This window comes from Phacochoerus africanus, chromosome 13, assembly GCF_016906955.1.
Source record: "Phacochoerus africanus isolate WHEZ1 chromosome 13, ROS_Pafr_v1, whole genome shotgun sequence".
NCBI classification, from domain to species: domain Eukaryota; kingdom Metazoa; phylum Chordata; class Mammalia; order Artiodactyla; family Suidae; genus Phacochoerus; species Phacochoerus africanus.
In genome coordinates this window covers 78,308,487-78,321,587 of record NC_062556.1, presented here as the reverse complement: position 1 = coordinate 78,321,587, position 13,101 = coordinate 78,308,487, and the positions used below count along the sequence as shown (strand labels likewise).

The 13,101-nt window shown below is 53.6% G+C and overlaps 1 protein-coding gene across 3 annotated transcripts in view; it reads right to left on the bottom strand.

Moving 5' to 3' along the window:
• TMCO3 (transmembrane and coiled-coil domains 3) overlaps positions 1-13,063 on the bottom strand; it is a 32,738-nt gene extending 19,675 nt beyond the window's left edge. Inside the window, exons 1-7 of one of the 3 annotated variants that reach the window (XM_047755666.1) lie at positions 12,801-13,003; positions 10,795-10,874; positions 9,300-9,503; positions 6,236-6,745; positions 4,108-4,287; positions 1,686-1,877; positions 384-512 (exon numbers count right to left, since the gene is read on the bottom strand). In XM_047755666.1, the coding sequence (XP_047611622.1) occupies positions 384-512; positions 1,686-1,877; positions 4,108-4,287; positions 6,236-6,679 (945 nt within the window). In that variant the 5' untranslated portion in view covers positions 6,680-6,745; positions 9,300-9,503; positions 10,795-10,874; positions 12,801-13,003. Of the gene's footprint in view, positions 1-383; positions 513-1,685; positions 1,878-4,107; positions 4,288-6,235; positions 6,746-8,373; positions 8,680-9,299; positions 9,504-10,794; positions 10,875-12,800 lie in introns of those variants that run through there. The other 2 variants (XM_047755668.1, XM_047755667.1) reach the window with 2 other exon arrangements.
• Between the last annotated feature and the right edge of the window lie 38 nt (positions 13,064-13,101).

The following is a 13,101-nucleotide window of genomic DNA, read 5'->3' as shown; positions in this document are numbered from 1 at the left end:
GCAACACTGAATCCTTAACCCACTGAGCGAGGCCAGGGATCGAACCCACCACCTCATGGTTCCTAGTCGGATTTGTTAACCACTGAGCCACGACAGGAACTCCTTAAAAGACATTTAATCCAGCATTTTTAGTTCCTTTTAGTGTCTGAATAATCCATTCCACAATATTACCGCAAATAGTATCTTCATAATTTTAAAGACATGCACTGCGTCATCTTCCCCGGGCAGGGCACTCGCTCACTGGTGAACAAAACATCCTGGTGCTTCAGCGCCTTCTCAGCAAACTCAACGTTTAAAGGGCGTCTTCTCCGATGTCACCTCTAAGAAACCGCTCTCCTCGCAAGTTCATGTTCAACAGACAGTGAAACTGGTTTTGTTCTTACCTTAATACTGTTGAGTCCCGAGGGCCCCAGAAGGACGCCGCAGATAATGTACCCAAACATGGTCGGCAAGCCTATGGTCGTGCAAAGCCAGCCGCAAGGCAAGGACAGCATCCCTATGGTGACAATGTCCTGACACAGGGGGAAACAGGTGACGGTGAGCTTAAGAGTGTGAAAGAGAAACACGGCTCGAAGGAAAGCAGGGCCCCACTTGCACTGAACGGGACTTAAGGCAGACAGGAGAGGCGCACTGGCTGGCACTCCCAGGGTGCTCTGGGGGTGGAGGAGGCTGGTCCCCCAGGGGCGCACAAGCACAGCTGGATCCCCACACACGCTGTTCCAGAAGCCTGAGGACCAGGACTCCGCAAGGGCTGAGTCCGGGAAGTCATCCCCAGTCTTCCCACTGCCTGAGATACTCTAGCCGGCACAGCGGTAACCCATCTGGCCAGACGCCAACGGCGGTAGGACTCCTGGCGGCGTGACTCCTGGCGGTGTTCACTCGAAATGGTCCCAAAGTCACCTTACTTTCAGAGGGGAGAGGAGCCCCTCGGCGGTGGAGACCCCGCCCTTCACACCCTGAGGCCGTCCTTCTCGGCCTCCCAGTTTCCATCCAGGCGCGACTGAGAAGGCAGCACGCCTGCGGCTTTTACCGACGGCGTTGAGACCTTGGATGCCGGGATCAGCCCCTCGCGAGGGACGAGCCCATGGGACCATCTGTCCTCCTTCGGCTCGTCTGTCGCAGCAGCGTCTTTAAGACCGAGCTCTTGGTTTCTTCTCCTGTACAGATCCCAGCGCCAGCAGCCCCGCTGGAGAGCCAGCCACCTACCTGGTCCTCTCACACCCATCATGCTCACTCCGTCCACATCCAAACAGCCGTCCTGAACCCACAACATCAACTTTGAGCCCCTAAATAATTCCACGCCTCTTACTCGACGGTCTCCTCGGAGAGCACGGCTGTGCACCTGACCCCGCCTAGAGCGCCAGCCAGTGCAGGGAGGCAGTTCCCGGGCTGCAAGCCACATGTAAACAAGACGTGCACCAAACTGCAGCCAAAACTTACTGCCCAGGAGAATGAGCCACTTGAGTGAAAACAGCTTTTAGACAGTTGCAGCTCTAATCTCACCACAGGAACTCCTCACTTCACAAAGTCTTCCAAATCCTCAAAAGCAAAATTAATTTTTGCTTTAAATATTAAAATGCCTTATTCTTTTGGGAAAAAAGTTAAAAATCGAGAGAAAACATTTCAGACCACAGAAAACGGAATTCCAGGGAAGCTGTTAGAAGGGTGTGGGCAGGCGGGGCTACCTTTAGGAGATGGTGGTCAGCCCGTGGGATGGTGGCATCTCTGGGCTTGGCCAGGATGTACTGGTTGCTCTGGGAGTCGATGAGCACGCTCAGCCCCAGGCCCTCCTCCACGTCCTGCCTCGTGAGGTTCTGCCTGGAACGGGCCTCTTCTTCCTCCACCCGCAGGACCGCCTCAAAATTGACCCCTTTGACCTGCAAGAACCACCAATGTTACGTCACTAGAACTGATTAGATGTTTTCAAGTTCAAATTTTAGAGTAAATCCTATACAGAAAAAAGATAGGAATGTTTTCAGTATTTTGTCAGGTGTGACAAAAGACCAATAAATTAGAAAATTGGAAAAACATTTTCAATTAAAAAAGTGGTTTGGAGTTCCTGTCTTGGCGCAGCAGAAATGAATCCAACTAGGAACCATGAAGTTGCTGGTTCAATCCCTGGCCTCGCTCAGTGGGTTAAGGATCCGCTGTTGCCGTGAGCTGTGGTGTAGGTCGCAGACACGGCTCGGATCTGGCGTTGCTGCGGCTGTGGTGTATGCCGGCAGCTGTAGCTCCAACTGGACTCCTAGCCTGGAAACCTCCATATGCCGCAGGTACAGCTCTAAAAAGACAAAAAGAAAAAAAAAAAGAAAAGAAAAGAAAAAAGTGGTTCAAGGGAGTTTCCACTGTGGCATAGTGGAAACGAATCTGATTGGCATCCATGAAGACGCAGGTTCCATTCTAGGCCTCACTCAGTGTGTCAGGGATCTGGTGTTGCCGTGAGCTGTGGTGTAGGTTGCAGACCTGGCTCGGATCCCACATGGCTGTGGCTGTGGCGTAGGCCGGGCAGCTGCAGCTCCAGTTCCACCCCTAGCCTGGGAACTTCCATGTGCCACAGGTGCAGCCCTAAAAAGCAAAAAAAACAGAACATGGAAGTGTTTAGGATTTGCTCACTTCTAAACACCTGCTTGACCTGCTTCAGGGTGTGACACTGATTTGTAACAAGAACTACATATTTGGTCTTCGACCCCTTTCCGGACTCACAGCTCCCAACTTCCTGAACGATAAAGAGCAGAAGAAACATCTTTCCTTTGTTTGCCTTTTGCCCCCAGTTCCTCAATTCGCTCTAGAGCAGCAGAGGTGAAAGGAGTGCCCTATTCACATAAGCCCCTTGCGATGTCACCTGAACTCAGCCAGGGGATGTTGGGAGGCCCCCAGGGCCCCAGGGGGGGTGGGGCTGGTCACCCTTGTGCTAAGGGCTGAATTTCAGCCCCTCCCCTGACCTCCAGGAGGGCAGAGGGGCTGGAGGCCATGTCAATCACAAGCCTAGATAATGAAGCCTCCATAAAATCGTTAAAGTGTGGCTTCAGAGAGCTTCCAGGTTGCTCAACACCTGGAAGTGTTTGGGGGGAGGGTGCCAGGCGCCCCACCGCTCCCCTGCATCCTGCCCTGAGCACCTCGGCTTTCGGACTCCTTCTGAGTTGCACCCTTCATAGCAAACTGTCCATCCAGCAACTAGACTCTGTGGGCAGCTCTAGCGAGTTCCGGCGCCCGAGGAGGGCGGATGGCATCCAAGTGGAGGCCCGTCTTGGGCTCAGCCTGTACCTGGTGGCTGGTGTTGGGCTGCACTGACCTGGACGGCGCTGGCATCCCAGAGAACCAGGAGAGGCCGGATGGGACAGCCCCGTGCTCGGAGGAGGATGCGCTCGCTGAGCAGGGGTAAAGGGAACAACACTTCCCAGGCCGCAGGGCCCTGAAATACCACGCCCCCCCCCCGGAATCACTAAGTGCCGTTCACACCACTTCTCCGCTCCCGCTTCCTTCTCGAACCTTGTTCTGATTTGCCGTCATGCCCTTACCCTTTTCTGAGTCCATCCCGAGACCCACAGTCAATTTTTAGAATGGATCTCATCTTTCCCCAGACTCCCGCGTCTCTTACAAGTGGCAGGGGGATATCCTGCCTGGGACCCCAGGAAGGTCGTGCAAGGTGCATGGGGCTCTCCGGCAACCGTGCTGGAGCCTGACTGTCCCGGAAGCCCAGGGCCACGCCAGGCAGCATAGACGGCCTCGGATGGCCGACCAAACTGGGAGGAGACGGCATGCTGCCAGCTTCAGGACCACACCGAGGTACGTTCCACAGAACAGATGTGCTTGCGTTTTTTTGTTTTTGTCTTTTTGCCATTTCTAGGGCCGACAAAAGACCAAAAAAAAAAAAAAAATCACTGAAATTAAAAAAAAAAATACACACGGAAACAAGTGTGGCTGGTTCACCATGCTGTACAGTAGAAAACTGACAGAATACTGTAAACCAGGTATAATGGAAAAAATAAAAACCATTACAACTGAAAAAAAAAAAAAAAAACCAAAACACCCAGAAACAAGTGCAAGACAGTTCCTCTCAGTGAGCAGCTCAGCAGGCACCGGGGAGAGCCTGGGGATGCTACTTACTGACTTGTTGTCATCGAAAGCGTGCTCCTCCAGCTCCTCCTCCAGGCGATCTGCCGCCTTTCTCACGTCTTCAAGAATCTCATCGAGGATGGATAAGCTTTTGTTTTGATGCTGCATATTTTTAAGAGCTTCAACTTGATGTTTTTCTGCTGCCAGAAGCTCCACATACTCTGCCTCCTCCTATGCGATTGTAAGGGTGAAGAGCGGCGGTGTGAAGAGGTGAGCCCGGCCTGCCTGCACCACCTCCCAGTGCTCCAGCAGACACGCCTGCCCGTGGATGTCACGGAGCAGAGCCCCCAAGAGAGCCAGTTACCCACGGACATCGAAAGACTCACACCCAACTGTAAAGAGACTCTGAAGGTCAACTCTTTCCACAAAAACCACTTGCCCACCACTGCTTAGTGCCCGGGCACTGTGCCAACTGTGTGTGCAGCCACCATCGTGCTTTAGAAAGAGCCAGGGCCCTTGGCTATTTAGCTCCACATTTGTCGGGAGAGCACACACAGGCCAGCTCCAGGTGACAAAGGGGAGAGGTGACAGTGTTAGCTACTCGCACTGATGGATGGTGCTGGTGACAGAATTCAACACCTTTATGTTACATGACCAAATTTAAGCACGGCTATCTCAGGTCAAAACTCTTACTGCTCATTCACATTTAAGGAGTGGGACGCAGCTGGGACCAAGAGGCAGGACAACCCCAGAGACAAGCACGGCTGTTTCCAGCCGCCCCCCCCTTGCCCCCGCCTCTAACACACACGCCTGGACCCCCTCAGAGACGTGGGGTGAGAACCAGCATGTGTGCAGACACTGCCCACGCAGGTCGTGGGAAGCACGCAGGTCAGATCAGGGTCAAATGCACCTTTGCTCTGAAGCTGCACAACTCCCTGAGTCGACAGCCCCCAAACGCCTCTGGAAACCAAAGGGTTTAGTGTCTCACCTGTCCCAGGACCTGGCCAGGCGGTGAGCCTGCTTGGGGGGACGGGGGACGTCCCGGTCTGTTTCTAGCGCATGATAACAGCACAGACGGCACGCCAGAACCAGGTGGCTACTCACCCATCGCCACGACTCTACCACAGAGACCACACTGGTTCAAGTTTCCTAAGTACGCATCCCCTCTGCTTCTTAAGCGTGTAATAACTTCCCAGCCTTTCTATGCAGATGAAATGACACTCTGTGTGTTTAAAGTGTCTGGCGCACACCAGACGGTTTCAATAATACCTCAGAAAGTGATAGAAATGTCACATCTGATACAATAATAATTTAAAAAGTATCCTTCATCACGGAGTTCCCATTGAGGAGCAGTAGTCAGTTAACGAACCCGACTGGGAACCATGAGGTTGTGGGTTCGATCCCTGGCCTTGCTCAGTGGGCTAGGGATCTGGCGTTGCCCTGAGCTGTGGTGTAGGTCGCAGATGCAGCTCGGATCTGGCGTTGCTGTGGCTGTGGTGGAGGCCCGCAGCTGTAGCTCTAATTTGACCCCTGGCCTGGGAACCTCCATATGCTTCGGGAGCGGCCCTAGAAAAGACAAAAAGAAAAAAAAAGTATCCTTTATCAGAATCTCTACTTCAAACGTATACATTTGTTTCAAACTAACATTTTTGTTTTCAGTATGTGGACCTTGAGGAAAGTTAACTTTCACACTAAAAGGAACTCTTGCCAGAAACTCAAACCACGTGGAGTTCCCATCGTGGCTCAGCAGTTAATGAACCCAACCAGTATCCATGAGGACATAGGTTCAAACCCTGGCCTTGCTCAGTGGGTTAAGGATCCGATGTTGCTGTGAGCTATAGTATAGGTTGCAGATGTGGCTCGGATCCCGCGTTGCTGTGGCTCTGGTGTAGGCCAGGAGCTGTAGCTCTGATGGGACCCCTAGCCTGGCAACCTCCATATGCCATGGGTGCACCCTAAAAAGACAGGAAGGAAGGAAGGACGGACGGACAGACAGACAAACTCAAACCACAATGTGTGAACTACCTTAAATGCCCAGGGATTCCCCAGCGTTAGACAAGACTGAGAAGTAACCAGAGCTGGCTATGCCAGGGCGCTCTGTGGAGCAACCGCTTCTCCTGCGCCCCTGGGACCAGACAGAGGCCCTGCCGGCCCCGCCTGCCCGCGCCCCGGGACCAACCTTGATGGCCGCCTCCCGCAAGGCCTCCAGGCGCTGCCTGCTGCTCTCCTTCATGTTCACCACGTCCCTGTAGTCCCCCTGCAGGGCCCTCTGGAGCCCGTGGATGGCCTGGAAGACGGAGTTTTCACTCTCGTTCAGCTCTTTTTGGAAAATCTCAAACGTGTGCACCTGAAAGAGCCTCTCTTCATCGGACAGGCCCGTGTCTCGCTCCACGGCTCTGATGGCATTTCTCAGTTTGTTAAGAACCACAGCCTTTTGGCGAAGAAGCCCGGAGAGCTTTCTGCAACCGTCGAGGACCCACTGCCTCCTCTGGGTGACGGCCGCCCCTCGGCCGCGGTGCAACTTGATGGCGTGTCTTGCCACCTCTTCATGCTCCGCACCTCCCGCCAGCAAGGGAAGGAAAGGAAGCACCATCCAGACGGGACTGTTCCCCAAAGCCCTCATGATCCACGTCTGGAGCACAGGGGGAGGCAGGCCAAGGGTCTCTGCATTTCAGACACACATTTTCAGCTGAAAAAGAGATCTGCTGTCATGTATCATGAGGATGCATTCCTACTGAGATTATTAGATAGTTACCAAAAACTACCACTTTTCTGAGAAAAATGTCCTGCCTCTGAGAGTAATATTAACACAGATTATAATCAAGTACTACATGTTACAGCATGGAGCCTGATGAAGAGTTGAGATTAAAAGCTACATCCGAATTTCAAGGCTTTTTTTTTTTTTTGTCTTTTTGCCTTTTCTTGGGCCGCTCCCACGGCATATGGAGGTTCCCAGGCTAGGGGTCGAATCGGAGCCGTAGCCACCAGCCTATGCCAGAGCCACAGCAACGCGGGATCCGAGCCGCGTCTGCAACTTACACCACGGCTCACGGCGACGCCGGATCCTTAACCCACTGAGCAAGGCCAGGGACCGAACCCGCAACCTCATGGTTCCTCGTCGGATTCGTTAACCACTGCGCCACGACGGGAACTCCTCAAGGCACTTTTTTAAAGGAAAACTCAGCCTCACATCTACTGAATCTATCATGTACAAAAGATAAAAACCAATTCTATCAAGAGGTCCATGTGTCAAAGGCCAGGCCACGGACGAGCAGCACCGCAGGAACCAGCTCCCAGTGGCTCGAAATGGAGCTGAACTGTTAGCCGGTTCGGCCTCAACACTGGCTTTCCAGAGTCACCTGGAATTCAGTCAAATTTCCAAGGTCAGTCTACAGTTACACGCTAACAAGGCACCAAGGACAGAAAGAATGAAAACCACACATGCACTTTCAGCATCTAAATTCAGGCTCCTTCTCCTTCTTTTTAGAGGACCTCAGGCAGTAAGCATGGAACCGTCCCGGCCACTGGGGCACAGACAGGATCCTACACGCAGTGAGCCCAGGCTTCAGTGCAGGCAGCAGTGGCAGCTGCAGCTATGTCACCCAGAAGGCTGACCAAGGAACAGGTGGAGATGTGACAGCAGGGTCACTGAGAAAGAATGACCTCAGAGGCAGGAAAACAGAGAACAAGGAAGAAGTGACGAATGCAGGAGAGCCCAGGGAGACAGTGCCCTAAAATACACCCAAGGAACGGCAATGAGGCCAACAAGAAAACACAAAACTCCATGTTTCCACAGGACTCAATTATTATTCTATTCTATATTATGTATGTGTGTGTATATATCTATATATACACACACACATACATATATATATATTTTTTAATTTCACTGGTAATCCCAATTCTCATGAGTTTAATCTGGTTTCCCAAGCAAAGCTGATTAGATGCAGCAAAGATAAGAGTGTGCAGTTCCAGGAGTTCCCGTCGTGGCTCAGTGGTTAACGAATCTGACTAGGAACCGTGAGGCTGCAGGTTCGATCCCTGGCCTCGCTCAGTGGGTTAAGGATCCGGCGTCGCCGTGAGCTGTGGTGTAGGTGGCAGACGCGGCTCGGATCCTGCGTTGCTGTGGCTGTGGTGTAGGCCAGTGGCTACGGCTCCGATTAGACCCCTAGCCTGGGAACCTCCATATGCCGCAGGATCGGCCCTAGAAAAAGGCAGAAAGACAAAATAAAATAAAATAAAGAGTGTGCAGCTCCAGAGACAGAACTCTGACCAAACCACGAAACGACAGACAACAGAAAGTGGAAATAAACAGACCTTATGAAAAACACAGGAGCACAGCAGAGCAGCAGCCCAGTGGTCTGGACTGTTCTGCAGACCTCAAGAGATGCTGAAATGGCCAGCACTGAGGACAGGAGAGTGGCGGATGGTCAGAACGACAATCACAAGTCATCCACTAAAGGTCGCGTTCTTTTGGAAGTGAGGCCGGGACGGCAGGACAACCGGGAAGGAGCCGCGACGTTAAAGTTCTCACACGACTTTAAGTAAACGTTACCGCCTTAAACAAGCAAGCCATTAACCAATCGCAGTGACACCTGGCATGTCCTGGCTCTGTTCCTTTGATGACTCAATCCTTGGGCCTGCAGGGTCTCAAGGGAAAGAGAATTCAAGCGCTACCCAGGGTGCACGCCTGCAGCATTTTCAGAACTGAGACGGACTTCAGATGCTTCCTCTCCGGCACGGATCTAGCCTCACACATTTTCTCCACAAGATCTCAGAAAGTGATTCCTTTATAGATTTCAAACTTCAGGAGAGTGAACTGCTGTGCGGCTGCTGTGTGATTAAGACGCACCTGCCCATTTCTGGTTCCCTCCTCAGGCAAGTTCCTGAAGGTTATCCCGCTACCCCACAAAACCTAAGCAAGGTTTTCATTTTTATGAGAAATCTTTGAGAATTCTAGTTGTACTCACGCTAATACTTCCGCTGGAAAGAAGTTTATATCATGAACACGAAATTGACATTATGCGTAGACCCTTCAAATATGAACCACTCCTTTCTCATAAACCTCTCCTTTTATCTTCAACCTTGGTTCTTGAATCCTACAGACACTGCAGGTACCATGCTTTGTCTTCAGGGTATAGTAAGTACTTTTAGCCTCAGTGTTACTGTTATTTTTAGTCATTAAAAAAAAAGACACTTTGGACTCGTTGTGTTTTTATAATGAATTCTTAAAATTTCCATACCTTCAACCAAGGCTGCACATGACCCGGGGACCTCAGTCACCGCACGATCCCCTTCACGGGACTTTAACACAACAAACGAGAGACGGAGAGTGGGCAGCAGTTGTCAGGGGCCAGGGAAGGGGGCGCGGTGGCTGTGGGTGTAGCCACAGCAGCGGGATCCAGGGGGACGCTCTGTGTCCTGGCAGCGGTGCTGGCCACACAAGTCTGCACGTGGGACAGAACGGCACAGCTGCACACTCGTACACACCCGCACACACGCATACGCACTCACACACGCCTGTGACACGGGTGCATCCATGTGCGCCTGGGCTGCACCTCTGCTGGAATCTGCACAGTCACCACATCATGCAAAATGACACCCTTGGAGGAAACAGGGAGGCCACACGGGGTCGGGGTCTCACCTCTTGTAACTCTGTGAATCTACCGTTATCTCAAGTTAAAAACTTTGGTGAAAGGACCAAACCCTTCCCCCAAAGTTTCTATTTATACTTATTCCAACTTTAATTAAAACATAGCTCCCCAAATTTTTACATTTGCCAAATTTTTGCTGGTTTCGTTTTTGGGGTTTTGTTTTCGTTTTTTAGCGTCACTCCCACGGCACATGGAGGTTCCCAGGCTAGGGGTCAAATGGGAGCTGTAGCCACTGGCCTTACACCACAGCCACAGCGACACGGGATCCGAGCCCCGTCTGTGACCTACACCACAGCTCATGACAACACGAGCCCCTTTAACCCACTGAGCAAGGCCAGGGATCAAACCTGCATCCTCATGGATGCTGGTCAGATTCGTTAACCACTGGGCCACGACAGCAACTCTAGGTTTTGCTTTTTCTTATAATTACAGAACAGGAATCCCCAAACTTGCTTCTAAATTGATGAGACTATTTGAGCAAGTAATAAATTATCTGTAATAAATGATTTAGAATAAAAAGGAAAATGGGTTCACCATCATGCCTACTCAAAAACGAAAGGCAAGAAACTTCCAATGGTTTTATATAAAAAGTCCTAAGCTCGGGTTTTCTTGAAGTAAAGTCACCACAGTTGATGACTCCTCTCTCACCTCCGACTCTGGGGCCAGCGTGACTGCAGGGGGTATGACTGAATCCTCAGACACTGCTCCTGGGCCCCTGGAGCCCCAGCGCCCATCCCTGGAGGCCCTTTGGGGAATGGGGCAGTGGGGGCAGAGAGGGAAGCAGCTCCTCCATTTTTTTCAACTTCACATCACAGGTTAACCTGGAAAAGCTCGGAGCTCTGCCTCCCAGCTTTCTGCTCACGTGGGGTCACAGGACCCTCTACCCCAGTCTCCTCCTCAGGCCCCTCCAGACCCAGCAACTTAAAGTCACTGCATCGAACTGCTGAAGGAGAGCCCAGTTTGTTCCCAGCAGCCTCCGGCTGTAAGGCCAGGTGGGACACAGTTCTTAGGACAGCCCATCCCTGAGGTGTCTGCCCCGCCCACCCAGCTGAACCCGGCCAGCCGAGCCGGGAGGGGGACTGACCTGGTACCAGGGCTCCAGGCAGGAAATCCGGCACCTGCGGCGTGGGTGTGGCAGGATCACGGTTAACGGGCGCAGCACCTCTGGAAAAAGGAAAGCGTGAGGGTTATTTGTAGTAGATGGTTTAACATCCAACTTTTTCCTGCTCTCACTAGCACCTCCAGGTTCAACACTGCACAGGCAGAAAGGAGGGCCTCGTGGAAAGGTCCAAGGGAGCCACATCTGTCGCAACGAAATCTGCAGAGGACTTCACCTGAAGAGTCCATTGCACACTCTGGCAAGTCAAATGATGTGTACTTCTAAAAAGACAGAGCACTTACCTGGCCCACTGGGTTACTCTGCTGTACAGCAGAGACTGACATTGTAAACCGACTGTAAAAAAAAACCCTAAAAAAAACAATTTATGGTTCATTTCTAATCAGTAAAAGAACTGGAGAATGGGTTAAGAAAAGGAACAAGGAAACAAGGAGACAAGTTTTAAAGTATTTGAAGTTAATCATACAAAAACCAGGAGTTCCCACTGTGGCTCAGCGGTTAATGATCCCGTCTAGGATCCATGAGGTTGCGGGTTTGATCCCTGGCCTCGCTCAGCGAGTTAAGGATCTGGTGTTGCTGTGAGCTGTGGTGTAGGTCGCAGATGAGGCTCGGATCCTGCATTACTGTGGCTGTGGTGTAGGCTGGCGGCTGCAGTTCTGATTCAACCCCTAACCTGGGAACTTCCATATGCCGCAGGTGCAGCCCTAAACCACAACAACAACAAAAAACAACCAAAAAACCCCACAAAAACCAAACATTCCATTGAGTAACCCAATCACTAGGACACTATCTTTACTGATTATTATAAGAGAAATTTGGAACCAGTACGATCCTGTGATCCAAAAAGCGATGAGAAAAACAAATAGGAAAAGGCTGTAAACCGAGGAGCCTTGCTTGTCAGGCAGTTGCTGTGGCCGGTGCCGCCAGTGCCCCTGAGAGGAACTCAGACCGAGGGAGCAGGTCGAGGCCTCTGTGCTTTGGGAAACAGACAGAACAGACCAGAGGTTCTTTAGGAAAAACGCTTACGAGGCCAGATTGCGGCATCTTGCCGCACTCCGGGGAGCGCTAACATCAGAACTGCGACACTGCCTGTGACTAGCAGCCACGCTCTGCGCCAGGTGTGCAGGGCCGCAGGCACCCCTTCTCTAAAACCCCTGCCATCCAGCCTCCTGCTCGGAGCCCTGGGAGAGGCCGTCTCCTGGGCTCGGTCCCCAGCTGACCCTGAATGAAAGAGAGCTCAGGGCTCTGGGGGAGGTCCTCACTGCAGCCGCCTTCACCTGGACGAGCGCACGAACTGACCGCACGTGGACGGTGACCCACGGCCTCACTCGGGGCTCACAGGTGAGATGTGAAAGGAACCTGGGGGCAGCGAGGAGGCCGGGACCCAGAGGGGATCCTGGAGCAGCGGCTCCTCCGCACACGGGACTCAAGCGGCAGGCGCCTGGAGGGTGTATACGGTCCAACGGTGTGGCCGGCAGTGTCCGCAGCGTCATCGGTGACTCAAGACCGGCGAGGCGGCTCCCCCCAGCCCCCCGCCCCCGCTCCCGCCGCAACCCTGGGGCCGCCGCCAGCTGCGCGGGTCTGGAAAAGGGCGCTCCGGTGCAGCACTGCCGCAGCGCCCGCGGGCGGGAGCAGCAGACTCGGGCGGGAAGACCCCGGGAGAGGGGAGACCAAGGCCCAGGGAGAGGGGACCCCACGAGAGAGGAGAGACCCCTGCAGAGGAGGAGAACACGCCCTCAGTAAGGAGAAACCCCCGAGAAGGGGAGGGGAGACCCCCGGGGAGGCAAAGAAAAGAGCCAGTTAGAGAGACCCCCCCCCGGAAGAGGGGACCCTGGGAGGGGAGCCCCGGGGAGGCAAAGAAAAGAGCCGGTTAGAGAGACCCCCCCCCGGAAGAGGGGACCCTGGGAGGGGAGCCCCGAGACCGCACCTCAGGCGGGACCCGAACCCCGCGCCGAACGCCGCGCAGCGCTCACCGTGACGTCCCGGCGGCGGTGAGTCCTGGGCCCGGCACTCCAGCGCTGGGAGCCGAGGGGAGGGCAGGGACGCACCTTCTCCGCATCCCTTCCCAGGCGGCGGGGCCGCCCCCGGGGCGGGGACGGGGACAGGGTGAGGCGCGCAGAGGGCCCGGCCGCCGGCGCACTGGGAAAGCCGTCTGCGCCGACGCGGCCTAGAGGAAGAGGCGGCGCCGCCAAGAAGGCGGGGCAGGGCTCCGCGGCCCCGGGGAGGCGCGGTGCACGCCGGGAGTTGGAGGCGGGGCGGCGCCCGGCTCCCGTC